Source organism: Rhea americana, unplaced genomic scaffold (genome assembly GCF_003343005.1).
Source record: "Rhea americana isolate MKP2758 unplaced genomic scaffold, rheAme1 scaffold_204, whole genome shotgun sequence".
NCBI classification, from domain to species: Eukaryota; Metazoa; Chordata; class Aves; order Rheiformes; family Rheidae; genus Rhea; species Rhea americana.
The window spans coordinates 1512250-1524605 of NW_028186195.1; the positions used below are offsets into that span (position 1 = coordinate 1512250).

General features: G+C 69.4%; 3 protein-coding genes across 4 annotated transcripts in view; all 3 read left to right on the top strand.

Moving 5' to 3' along the window:
* The first annotated feature begins 1710 nt into the window (after window positions 1–1710).
* On the top strand, window positions 1711–3949 carry NPM2 (nucleophosmin/nucleoplasmin 2). Its single transcript, XM_085304202.1, has 10 exons — window positions 1711–1774; window positions 1949–2030; window positions 2160–2245; window positions 2362–2484; window positions 2558–2651; window positions 2849–2964; window positions 3174–3202; window positions 3347–3383; window positions 3711–3780; window positions 3882–3949. Exons 2-9 carry the CDS (start codon window positions 1967–1969, stop codon window positions 3753–3755), a joined length of 594 nt encoding a protein of 197 aa, XP_085160328.1. The 5' UTR covers window positions 1711–1774; window positions 1949–1966; the 3' UTR covers window positions 3756–3780; window positions 3882–3949.
* Window positions 3950–6551: 2602 nt separating this feature from the next.
* On the top strand, window positions 6552–10708 carry FGF17 (fibroblast growth factor 17). Of its 2 annotated transcripts, none has more exons than XM_085304211.1 (5): window positions 6552–6613; window positions 6792–6828; window positions 8340–8517; window positions 9977–10083; window positions 10166–10708. In XM_085304211.1, exons 1-5 carry the CDS (start codon window positions 6582–6584, stop codon window positions 10460–10462), a joined length of 651 nt encoding a protein of 216 aa, XP_085160337.1. In that variant the 5' UTR covers window positions 6552–6581; the 3' UTR covers window positions 10463–10708. The 2 variants fall into 2 exon arrangements, with proteins under 2 accessions (XP_085160337.1, XP_085160338.1); XM_085304212.1 differs by having other exon boundaries at window positions 8373–8517.
* A 1511-nt stretch (window positions 10709–12219) lies between these two features.
* The window catches only part of DMTN (dematin actin binding protein), a 12330-nt gene continuing 12193 nt past the window's right edge, over window positions 12220–12356 (top strand). The window contains exon 1 of the mRNA XM_085304208.1: window positions 12220–12313. The gene's annotated coding sequence lies outside the window, so the exon portion shown is untranslated. The remainder of the gene's footprint in view (window positions 12314–12356) is intronic.

Genomic DNA, 12356 nt, shown 5'->3' on the forward strand with positions numbered 1-12356 from the left:
ACGCGGTGGCGATCACAGCGGTGGCCGGGCACGGTGGCACCCGGCAGGGCACGGTGGCACCCGGCAAGGTGGCCGTGCATGGTGGCACCTGGCAGAGGTGGCCACGCACGGTGGCACCTGGCTGTGCCCGATGGCACCCGTCGGGGTGGCCGTGCACGGTGGCACCTGGCAGGGGTGGCCATGCACGGTGGCACCTGGCTGTGCCCGATGGCACCCGTCGGGGTGGCCGTGCACGGTGGCACCCAGCAGGACACAGTGGCACCCGTCGGGGTGGCAGGGCACGGTGGCACCCGGCAGGGCACGGTGGCACCCAGCAAGGGTGGCCGTGCACGGTGGCACCCGGCAGGGCACGGTGGCACCTGGCAGCGGTGGCCGTGCATGGTGGCACCTGGTAGGGCACGGTGGCACCCAGCAAGGTGGCCGTGCATGGTGGCACCTGGCAGGGGTGGCCGTGCACGGTGGCACCCGGCTGTGCCCGATGGCACCCGTCGGGGTGGCCGTGCACGGTGGCACCCAGCAGGGCACGGTGGCACCCGTCGGGGTGGCAGGGCACGGTGGCACCCAGCAGGGCACGGTGGCACCCAGCAAGGGTGGCCGTGCACGGTGGCACCCGGCAGGGCACAGTGGCACCCTTCAGGGGTGGCCGTGCACGGTGGCACCCGGCAGGGCACGGTGGCACCCGGCAAGGTGGCTGTGCATGGTGGCACCTGGCAGGGGTGGCCATGCACGGTGGCACCTGGCTGTGCCCGATGGCACCCGGCAGCGGTGGCCGTGCACAGTGGCACCTGGCAGGGGTGGCCACGCACAGTGGCACCTTGTCGTGCCCGATGGCACCCGTCAGGGGTGGCCGTGCACGGTGGCACCTGGCAGTGGTTGCAGGGCACAGCGGTGCCCGGCAGGACTCTGCGAGGCAGCCCCCGAGCTCCTGCGTGCGGGCGGTCGCACCCGGGGGGCTGGAGCTGGTGCCTGTGCACCCTCCCCGGTCGGGGCTGCGCTGGGGCACCCAGCGCCACCCTCACCACCACCCGCTGCAGGATGGGACTCAGGGGGTGGGACGAAGGGRATAAGGCTGATGCCGCCGGGCTGTCTGTTCCTCCACCTGCAATTCTGGGCCCGTTTCCCAGGCTCAGCTTGTCCGAGGAGGAGCCGAGGTCCGCAGGCCTGGGGGAGCGAGGCGGGGAGGAAGGCTGGGCAGGGAGCACGCGGGGCAGCGGTGCAGGCACCGCGGGCTGACGGGCCCCAGGGAGCTGCGCGGCCCCAGGGGCTGCAGGGAGCTGGCTGCTGCAAGGGGCTCGCCTGGGCCGCGCTCGCCCCCCGGATTGGGGGCTCCCCTCGCTGCTGCGGTGCGGAGGGGGGTCCTGGGCAAGGGAGCACAGCTGTGAGGTGTAACGGCCCTGCGAGCGGGGGTTGCTCTCGCTGAGCGGCTGCTCCTCTTCGAGGGGGTGCTGATTGGGTGGGCAGCGGCTCCTCCGCCCCTATAAGCAGCTGTGCAGGGGCTGAGGGTAGTTGCTGCTGGGTGCTTAGGAGGCTCTTGTGGAGTTTGATGTAAGTTGAGCGCCCAGGGTAAGTTTTTCTAACGTGGTGTTGCTATCTGCTGCTTTGCTCCCGGGGCCGAGCCGCGGGAGGAGCGCGTGGGATGAGCCGCATGGGTTTGTCTCCGAGCTGCAAAGGGGGAGCCTGAGCCTCCAGCTGCAAGCAGAGCAGGGCCGGCAGGAGCCGGAGCAGTTCCCCGGCCCCGGAGCCCCGCTGGGCTAGCGGGGCTGCGAGGCCCAGGGTGAGCCCCTGGGGAGCGGGGCTTGCCAGGCTGGTGTCCCCGACTCGGCAGCCCTGGGTATGGGCAAATGCTCCCCTGCAGCCCAGGGATGGTGCTGGGGGACAGCAGGAGGAGGGCTTGGAGACGCCCGTGCAGCCTGGGAGCCCTCCTGAGTAATGCCRTTTGCTCCCCCAGAACAGGGATCCTGCTGCCATGTCTCTCACAGACAGCATCGACATCGATAGCAAATCCGAGAAGCCCGTGTCCCTGATCTGGGGTAAGGGATCCGCCTTCCCCTCGCCCGCCCGGCCGCGAGCCGGGCGCTGCAGCGGCAGCACCGCCGGTCCCGGGCGGGCGAGGAGGCGCGCGGTCCCCTCCGGCTCCCTGAGGCCCGCCGTGTCCGCAGGGTGCGAGCTGAGCAGCGAGAAGGACTCCTACACCTTCCAGGTGCCGGACGAGTGGCAGTACGAGCAGCAGCTGGCCCTGCGGACGGTAGGTGCTGGCCGCCGTGGGCGGGCGGACCCGGGAGAGCCCCGGCCCGTGGTCRGGCGTCGGGATGCCTGGAGGCGGCAGGGTGCCATGGGTGGGGGCTGTTCTTGCTCCCTAAGATCTGCCTGGGGGAGAAGGCCAAGGACGAGTTCCACGTGGTGGAGATCGTGCCGGCGGAGGACGGCGAGGCCCCCCGCGCCCCGATCCCGCTCGCCACCCTGAAGCCCTCGGTGCTGCCGATGGTGAGTGCCGGGCGGCGGGGGCYGCCCGAGGAGGCGGGCGCCGGCGGGCGCTGCCACGTGCCCTCTCTTGCAGGCCACCCTGGTGGGAGTGGAGCTGATGCCTCCCGTCACCTTCCGCTTGAGAGCCGGCTCTGGCCCCGTCTACATCAGCGGGCAGCACATCTCCCGTAAGCCGCCGGCGTGCGGAGGGGTGGGGGGCTCGTGCTGCCCCACTTGCTGCAGGACCTTGCTCCACAACCCTCCTCCACGCTGGGATGCAGAGCAGAGCGGTGGAGGGTTTTGGGATGGGGCATCGCGAGGGAAACCTGCCCGGGGGAGGCTCCTCCCCACCTGGGAGCAAGACTTGAGCCGGGCTCTCCCGCAGTAATGCCGAACCTGTCCTGGGAGGAGGAGGAGGAGGTAGAGGAGGAAGAGTCTGCGGAGGAGTCCCCCGAGAAGCCCCCCAAGGCCCAGGCTGCCAAGAAGGGCAACGTCGCCAAGGTACGTATGGAGCCGGCCGGCCRCCCCGCGGAGGCGGGAGAAGGGGGGTCCCGGGGACGCCGGGCGCACAGGGTGGTGGCCGAGCTCCCCCCTGCTGCAGCCAGCCTCAACGACCCCCTAACGGGGATGAGCCCTGTGGCGGGACCCCCCCCGTCCTGCCCGCGCTTGCGGCCGTGCCTACCCCCCTTAACTACATCTYCCTCTCCTAGAAGAGGAGGCTGGAGAAGGAGGAAGAGCCGTGAGTATGGCGGAGGGAGCTGGCGGGCGAAGGGCAGGAGGAGYGTGGACCGGCCCCGCCGCGGCGCAGCGGGATCCGCCGGGGGCCGGCGCCGGCTCGGCGGGAGGAACCGTGGTGCCAGCCCTCTCCTTCTCTCCCGAGCAGGAACAGCATCTCCTCCGAGGATGCCCTTCCCGGCAAGGTAGGCGCCGGCCGCGCYGCCAAGGTGCCTGCGTCTTCCCAATGGCTCCGTCTCAGCCAGGCCTCTGGCTGGCTCCGGGCAGGGCTCTGAGCTCCCGTGGGACCGCAGGGGCCACCTGCATTAATCCAGATTGGGATTAGGGGGACTGARGGCCCTTGGGCAGGGAAAGGGTCTGATATGATGCTAATCATGGTCCCTCTAAAATGAGAGAGTAACGAAGGGCCGGGAAGGGTCAGGTTGCCCTAGAGGGATGCATCCCTYGGGGCTGGGGCCCCCGCGCTCAGCACCCCGCAGCCGTGCTAAGCCGCGGCCTTGGTCCTCCGGCAGGGGCGAGGAGCAGGCAGGGGGAAGAAGCCAGCAGCAAAGAAGTAGAGCGAGCTCCAGCAGGGCCCGGCAGGTAAGGGGGCGGGTGCCGCCGCTCCCCCCGCGCAGAGCGTCCCCGGGAGCGGGAGGGCCGGGCATCGCCCSCCTCTGAGACCCTTTCCCCTTCCCTTCCAGGGCCGCGTGCAGAAGAGTCTGGAAGTTGCTATTTTTGTGCTGTCCTTAAATAAAGGATCTGTTTTGCACTCCTCGCCCTCCGTGCGGGGAATGGAGGGATGGGGAAGGCACTTGGGGTGGGGGTCGATGCCTCAGCCCTCTCCCCAGGATCTGAGCCGGCCGGGGACAGAGGACGTTTCCAGCTCGAGGCAGGAGCGTTTGGCCGCTCGCACTGTCCCAGSCGCAGCGAGCTGCGTCCTGTGCAGCCGTGCAATTCTCACCTGCCCCTGCAGAGGCCGGGGCTGCAGCGGGGATRGGCGCTGGGCTGAGCCGGTGCCGCCGGGCGGGAGCCGCCTGCCYCAGCGCCGCGGGAGCATCGCGGCGAGCCTCTGCCGTGGGCTGCGAGCTGCTTCTGGGGGGCTGCAAGGAGCCCCCYGCCCTGCTGAGGAGCAATCGCCGCCCTCCACCGCGGCGTCAGGCCATGCAACCCCCCCCCGGCTCTATGGCCGCAGCGTGCTCCCGCTGCACCGCCCCGGCGGTGATGGGGTCTGCTGGCCCCGAGCATCCTGCCCTGCCCCGGGTGGGAGCGGAGCCCGCCGGCCCCCGCGCAGCCCCCCGCCCCGGGCCGGCCCCGGCCGCGCGGGGTGACAAGTGCCGCTGTGAATAGGGGACAATAGGGGATTAGGGAGCAGCAGGGAGATGATTATAACCCATTGACCTGGCCTTGGTCTGGAGTTAGCAGGTATTTGTGGAGGGCCTGGTGCCCCTCGGGAGCGCGCGGGAGACTGCTGTGCTCTCAGATTGCTCCAGGAGGGGAGCCGAGCCGGCCACAAAAGCAGGCTTTAATTCTCCTCCAGGTGTGTGGCGGGCGGGCTGCGGCCGCGGGGGCTCGCTGCCCGCGCCGGGGAGGCCGCGGCCGGCGGCGGGGGTGTCCCGGGGCCGGGCCGTCTTGCTGGAAGGTTTTTGACGGGCGGCCCCCAGCGCTGGGGCTTTCCTCTCCCTGCAGGAGCCGCTCGCTGGGACCCTCTGCCACGGCCCGGCGAGGGGACGCCTGGAGCGACACCGGCTCCGTGGCCGTCACTCGCCGGCATCGGCCGGGGCACTGGAGACGGGGCTTGGGGCAGCCCGCTGCCACGGCAGCGTCGGGGTGCTGAGCCCCCGGCGAGGGGATGTTCRCACCCCGGCACGGGACGTGCTGTTCCCACGGGGATCCGGGGTGGGGGGAAATGCAACGCTTGTGTTTACTGGGAGCGGCGGTTTGTGGTTTGGGCTGAATTCCTGGCCTGGGAGGTGAGAAAGCACCGGGGAGGTTTAACTTGGGTCGTTAGCACCAAACCCACCCCCGCCAAAGTGTGGGGGTACAGGTAGCCGCCGCTCCGGGAAGCCCTGGCGGGGTCCCGGGACAGGCTGTGGGGCAGGAGCTCTGCACCGGTGCCCGCACCCCGCTCCTGCTGCCAGGGAAACCGAGGCACGAGCATCGCCCACCTCTGCGCCCTCGGCCCAGCTGCCTGCTGGCGYGTTTGCAGGGCGCTCAGCACCTCCAYGGCCGAGCACCGGGGCAGACGGCGCGTGGGGAGCCGCAGGGAGCGTGCGGTGCCTCCCCGCCCCGGGAAGCCTCCGGAGACGGGAGCCAGCTCCGGGGCAGTGCTCAGGCTGTTGATCGCAAARTGTTTGCGGTGCTTTTCCCACGCCTTCCCCGGCGCGGCGTGGGCTGGGGGTCTCGGGGCCGAGATGGGTGCGAGCCACGGTGGGGTGAAAGGAGGGTGGTGGAAAGCATCCTCTGTGCAAGCCAGCRTCCCCTGCCACCTCCCCGAGGCCCGGGGTGGCTCTCGCGTGCGCAGGGGGTGCCCGGGGCTTTGCCCACCCGCTGCGCTCTTGCAAYGCCCCTGGCTGCCGTCCCCCTGTGCCCACCGCTGCAGCGCCCGCGTCCTCCCCGCAGAGGTGCAGCGCGGGGCCCGGCCACCCCCCGCGCGCGCGGGACGGGGACACCCCGAGCCGCCGAGCCGAGCTGCCTCCCTCCCCGCCTCCCCCTTCCCCTCCTCCCTCCCAGGCCCCTGCTAGGTCCGATCCTCCTTCCCTCTGCAGTGCCGACTGCCTCCCAGGAGAGGTTCGGCCCCTCTTTGCACAGGCTCTTCCAAGCTTTAAAGGCTGTCACCAGGCCGGGACAGGCGCACGGACCTGGCGGCTCCCGGCTCGATGGGGCGCGGGGCTCCGGGCGCTCCCCTCCGCCGAGGGCAGCCGTGCCCTGCCCGGAGCCACCTTTCCCGCTAGCTGCTTCCCGGCCGCCGGAGGAAACGCGTCCCGGGGACCGGCCCGAGGACGGGAGGCTGATGGGGTGGGGACGCAGGGGCCACCAGGGATCTGGCTGCCCCGCATAGGACACGCAGCCCGGCGGGGCGCAAGAAGAGAGGACCGCGGCCGGCGGACGCGCTCTGCCCGCTGTCTCCCCCATGCGCCGTCCCCGGTCCTGCTCCGGGGGTGCAGCCGTCGCGCGTGGGCTTAGAAGCGCAACGGGAGMCTGGGTTTCTCCTCGCTTTTCCCTGGCCGGCTCTGCGCGAGGGGACCACGCGAGGAGGACGGGGACGGTCCGCTCCTCCGCTTTCGCCGCCCCGGCGGGGATGCGCCGGCGGTGAGGGAGCGCCGCGGCGTCGGGAGCTCTGCAGCGCGCCCGTCTCGGCGCCTCCGTTTCACGCCTTTATCCGGGGGGCTTCGGCGAGCGACATGCAGCCCATCAGCCTGCAGAACCTCTCCATGTAAGCGCTGCTTTTCCCTCTCCCAGCCTCTCGTTTTGTTGCAACTCTCTGCAACGCGGGTTTTATCAGTAGTTTACTATTAGTGCAGTTGGACACAGCTATTCGTTGCTGGGGGGGAAAAGAAAATCCCAACAAAATGCCCTGTTTCTCTCCCTCTCTCTTTTGTTTCCAAACGCAGATGTTTCCAGCTCCTGATGTTTTCCTGTCAGACCCAGGTACGTTGATAAAACGCTCTGTTTTAGTAACCCCGCAGCGGCGCGAGCCCGGCTCGGGCTGCTCTGGCTTTGCTACGAAGCGGTTTGAAGGCGCCGGGTTCGCGGTGSCGTCGGCCCCGGCGCCGCGGCGGGGTGGGGTGCTGCACCCACCGAGCCCCCCACCCCCCGCCGAGGGCCGTTCGCGGCGGGGACGCCCTTTCGGATAGGGCGCGGGGCGGCTTTGGAGGCGGTTTTGCTGCCCCGGGGGCTCGGTGGCGGCCGGGCRCGGAGCACGAGCGCGGTCGCCGCGTGCCGGGACGGGCAAAGTCGGCGGGGAAAAGCCTCCCCGCGCGCCGCGGATGCGTCCGACACATTTCCAGCGGCCCGGCACGGGGAGGGATGCGCCAAGTCCATCCTTGCTCGCGCCGGGCAGCCGCCCCGCGGGCCCGGCACCCCCGGCCTCGTTAAGGATGCACCGTCCCTTTTTGTGTGCTTTAGAAAGGCGRCGGCTATTAAAATGCACTGTTCCATATCAGCACCCTCCTCTCCGGAGCCCGGACAAAACCGCCGTAGCTGCCACCCCGGAGGCCTTAATATGTGCTTGGGACCCTTTTTTCTCCCCCCCCCTTTTTCCCCCTTTTTCTTTCCCCCCAACRCAAATGCCTTTATTTCTTTGAGAACAAGAAGGGAAGGGGCTGCCTTTGACGGAGAGGGGCCTTCCCCCCGCCACCTCCGTACCAGCCCCAAAGGCTTTAAAGCGGATCCGGGCAGGAGAGGAGTCCCCGAGGCGCGCGCAAAGGTGGCGGGAGCGGGGCGCGCGTCCCCCGGGGCGCCGGGGCGCGGAGCTCGGCTCTCCCCTGGCGTTTGCAGCCCGCCGAGGGCCGCGGCCTCGTGGAAACGCGTGGCTGCAAGCCGAGCCGCCGAACGTGGCCGTTCGGACTCAACRCGACGGCTTCGGAAAGCCGGAGCTCCGCGGACGGGGTTTGCCGTTCCCGCGAGCCCCCAGCGCGGCAGCGGTGCCCYGGCTGGCTTTCAGCGTTCCCCTTATAACCGATATTTTGAAGCGCGGTAGGAAACGCGGGATCCCCCTCTCYGGAGCGCTTTCCCGGCTCGGGGTCTCTCCGGTGCCAGCTCCGGGCCGGCTCAGCCCCGGTGCCCCGGCTGCGACGCGGCTCTCGGAGGGACGGGAGGGCGGGTGGGTGGCACGCGCCCGCGGAGGGACCCAGCGGGCGTTTTGCAGCGTCCTGGCTCGGCGGGCTGCGACCTGGGTGTCCCTCGCTGCCCGGCGATGGCATCCTTGGCCCGGGCCGCGGCCGGCAGCATCCTGCCGCCGAGGCGGGCAGGGCAGGACCGGTCGGCTGCACCGGCGAGAGCGTCCTCGCCCGCGCGGTCCCGCGGCTTCCTCGGGGCGCGCGGTGGAAAGGAAGGGCTCCGCCGCGCCGTCCGCGCGGCCCCGCGAGGCTCCCCTCTCCGCCCCCTTGCCGTGGGCYGTCCAAAACAAATTGATTTTATTTTTCCCTTTGTAAACAAAGGGGGAGAATCAACCGTCTCCTAATTTTAACCAGTACGTGAGGGACCAGGGCGCCATGACCGACCAGCTGAGCCGAAGGCAGATCAGGGAGTACCAGCTGTACAGCCGGACCAGCGGCAAGCACGTCCAGGTGAACGGCAAAAGGATCACCGCCACGGCGGAGGACGGCAACAAATTCGGTAAGGAGCCCCCGCGGGCCCCGGCTGGGTCCGAGCCGCGCGAAATCCTCCGGGTCGRCGCAGGGTCCGCCGGGCGCTCGAGCGGGGCGGTTGGGCTCTCGTGGTTATTTGAGGACTTGGAGGCACCGGCTCGGAGGGGTTTTGCAGAGCCGGGGGCTGAGGCCGAGCCCGTCCCAGGACGGATGCRCTCGTGCGGGGAGCCCGTGGCGGGAGGCAAGCGCCTGGGGAGGGTTAAAGCTTTGAACTGCCCTGATGGAGTCGGTCGCACCCCGAGCCGCGGACCAGCGTTTTCCTGGCCCGGGGCAGCTGATAAGAGAGCTTGGCCCGCGTTGCCCAGGGCTCCTGTGCCAGTTCTCCTGGTTGCTTAGGGACCGAGTTCAGCTCCAGCTAAAAATTGGCTTTTCAGCTTCTCTGCGAGATGGATCAATGAATCTTTAAGCCTTGGCGTAACTCCATTTAAAGGGCTCATTTTCCCACCAGGTTTTGCCCATAACTGAGTAAAAGCACCCGGAGCCGGCCGCGGCCCYGCACAGCCCCGGTGCCCTGCCTGGCGGGGCGGCACGCGGCTCCCCGGGAGCGACGCAGCTCCCAGGAGACCCGGGCTGAGAGGCGGCAAGCCCCGACCTCCGTCCACGCTTCCAAAGTCGCGTTTCTCCCTAGTACCACGCGGCATTACGCAATAACTCCTATATTTGAGGCTTTTGCTTTCTAATCTCTTCCCTGCGTGGGAAACGCAACTTATATTTGACGAGAAATGCATCCGCCTCTGCTGGCTGCAATCACCCGATCCCAGTGTCAGCGTCTTAAATATTTATACGCGCAGGGAGCTGAGTGAGCAGAGCAGCGAGCGCGGTGCCGGGCAGCCCACCAGCGGGCCGCGCCACTGCCCGGGGAGCCGCCGGCGCCCGCCCCGGGTGCCGCGGGGGCCCAGCTCGCACTTGCGGGGGGTGAAAGCGTCCTGAAAGGCTTTGCAAGCCCGGTGACGGGCGAGGCTGGTTCGCCACCGCCTTTCCGGGTCTTTCCCTGAATTAGCCATGCCAGCGCCGGCTGCCAGGCGCCGGGCACGGGACCCGGCGGGGTCACTGGTTTCAGTATCGGCTCCCAACCTTCCCAGCCACCCCCGTGTTGTGCCAGACAACGAGGACGAGGATAATTAACCTGCCGGGTGCTGGACCCACTCTAGCCCTGGAAAGGCCGTCGAACCCCTGGGAACGCGGATGTGCAGGGATGGGGCCGGGGCGGGGGGAGAGGGAAGGGGCCGCCGCTCTCCGCGGCACATTTATCCCCTGAAAAAGGTGCTGAGCTGGGAGACACGGGCCCGGCGGCCCGGCAGGCGAGGCGGAGGCAGGGCGAAGGGTTTTCCCGCGGCCCCCCGGGCTGGGGCAGGGGGGGATACCAGGATGGGGGGGAGCCCGGCGGCCCCCGCGGGACACCTCTCGCCTGGCTCTCGCCCCGGCAGCGAAGCTCATCGTGGAGACGGACACCTTCGGGAGCCGCGTGCGCATCAAGGGGGCCGAGAGCGAGAAGTACATCTGCATGAGCAAGCGGGGGAAGCTCGTCGGGAAAGTGAGTGCCGGCGCGGCGCGGTGCGGCACGGGCCCCGGCGCCCTTCCCCGCCGCGCTGACCGCCCCTCTGCTCCTCCCGCAGCCCCACGGCAAGAGCAAAGACTGCATCTTCACGGAGATCGTGCTGGAGAACAACTACACGGCTTTCCAGAACGCCCGCTACGAGGGCTGGTACATGGCGTTCACGCGCCGGGGCCGGCCGCGGCGGGCCTCGCGGAGCCGCCAGAACCAGCGCGAGGCCCACTTCATCAAGCGCCTCTACCGCGGCCAGCTGCCCTTCCCCAACAGCGCCGAGCGGCAGCAGCACTTCGAGTTCGTGGGCTCGCCGTCCCCGCCGCGCCGYGCCAAGCGCACCCGCGCCCCGCGCCCGCTCACGTAACGCTGCCCCTTCTCCTTGCGCCCCCGGCGCTGCTTCCTCCCCCCTTTCCTTTTTTTTTCTTTCCCTCCCCCCTTTTTTAAGGAAGATGCTCTATTTTTGTACTCCTCCTGGGCGCGCCGGGCTCGCTTCGCCGGCGGCCAGCTTGGCCCCCCGGCCGCGCTCCCCGCGTCCCTCTCCGCGGGGACGGACGGCCGCAAGCCGCCAGGCGAGACCCCTGTGCAGCAGCCAGCTCCTGCAGAGACCCTCAATTCCTGCAGGATGTCCGTCCGTCCACGCGTCTGTCTGTGCGGCGCGACCGCCCCGGGTGCCTGCGCTATTTCTCGGTCGGGAAGCGYCRGGCTGCTCCGGCAGCCAAAAGCTCYGGGCTTTCGGCAGCTACRGACTCTGCATTCCCTCTGCAGTTTTAGGCCTAAACATTTAGATTTGGGAGTTTATTTGTACATATATAAAAAAAAAATGGGGGGAAGAGAAACCCCCTCTGGTAAATCAAAGCGAGCGCCCAGTCCGTGCCCGGGGCCACCACCTCCGGCCCCCGGCTCCACTCGGCTGCCCCGGGGAAGGGGCAGGGGCGCGGGGGGACGGGCGGCTGCCCGGGGGGCGCGAGCCCCGAGCGAGCCGGCAGGCGGGAGGGGGACGGAAATTATAACAGTCTGAGTTAAATGAAGCTTTAAAGCGGGAGAGAAACGCAACACCCGGCAATTAGGGCCGAACAAAGCGCCCGGCGCTGCCTGCCCAGGTGTGCCGGGYGGGAATTAGCGGCGCGGCTGGGTTGATCTTTCCCCTCCCGTTTCCTTCGGCCCCACAGACGCGGCTCCTTGTTTCCGCAGGAATCCGAGACATTCTTTAGAGGAGAGGGCTTTGAGACAGGGCCGCGGCGGGCTGCGCCCTGCCGGCCCCCGCCGCCCCCTCCCCACTTTAGCCCAGGCTTCAAAGGTAGAGGAGTTTCCCTTTGTGTAATCTCCGCTTTAATTTTTCCCCGTCCCTTTTTTTCTCCTTCTCTTCTCCTTCCCGAGCCCTTCCTCTCCTTTCTTTCAGGGCTTTCCCCTTCCTCCCCTCTCTTTCTTCTCGACCTCCCGGGATAGAAAGGGCTCGGAAGGGTGAGTCCTTTTTAATTATGGCCGGGGAAGAAAAAACCCACACTGTTTCTTTCTTGTTTTTTGAGGTGAGACCCGGGGCGGGGGGAGGCAGGAATGCTCACTGTGCAGAAAGTGCACTGGAGGATGTCTCGGCCCCGCGCCTCTCCCCGCGCTTTTCTCCTCGCTGCCTCCGGCCGGGGCCTTGAAAGCTCCGCGGAAAGGGGGGTTTCGGGGGGAGGCGATGCCGGCTGGGATGAAGGGCGGAGGGGGGCCGCAGCGGCTGCCCCCCCCGCCCTGTGCCAGTGCCCCGTCTCACCAGCGAGCCCCACCGGGGAGGTGCACACCCTGGCTGTGCGGGGGGGGGGGTTCCGTGGGGCCTGTCCCTGCCCCCCAAGCCGTGGGGTGCCGGCAGTGTAGGTGGGGTGCGGGGCATGCACCGACTCCCTCCCCCTCAGGGATGCTCTGCTGCAAACCGGAGCCCCCACGGCAGTGGGGCCGAGCCGAGCCGCGCCGCGCCAGCGAAGGCGTTTAGGGGCTGGCGGCGGGGGGGTGTTTGGGGAGGGGGGCGGCAGCCCAGGGCCCGGCGGGGCGGCGGGGGCGCGGGGCGGCTGCTGCACGTCCTCCCTCGCCGCCAGCCCCGCTCGGCTCCGCCGGCGGAGGGAGGCGGTCGCTGTAGCAACGTGCGGTGCGGCGCAGGGGAGGGGATGCTCGGCGCAGGCATGGCTCCTGGCGGAGAGGCGAACCTGCCCGCCGCGGGCCGCGGGCGCCCGTGAAGGTAGGGCCCTTCCCCTCCTGCCTCCTCCTCGCCCCCCCGGCCC

What these genes read in the sequence shown, in the direction of transcription:
- NPM2 (XM_085304202.1), top strand. Translation starts at nt 1,967, where the DNA reads ATGTCTCTCACAGACAGCATCGACATCGATAGCAAATCCGAGAAGCCC. An exon ending in CTGGAGAAGGAGGAAGAGCC is followed by an intron (nt 3,203 to 3,346) that starts GTGAGTATGGCG and finishes TCTCCCGAGCAG; the next exon opens with GAACAGCATCTCCTCCGAGG. An exon ending in AGGATGCCCTTCCCGGCAAG is followed by an intron (nt 3,384 to 3,710) that starts GTAGGCGCCGGC and finishes GTCCTCCGGCAG; the next exon opens with GGGCGAGGAGCAGGCAGGGG.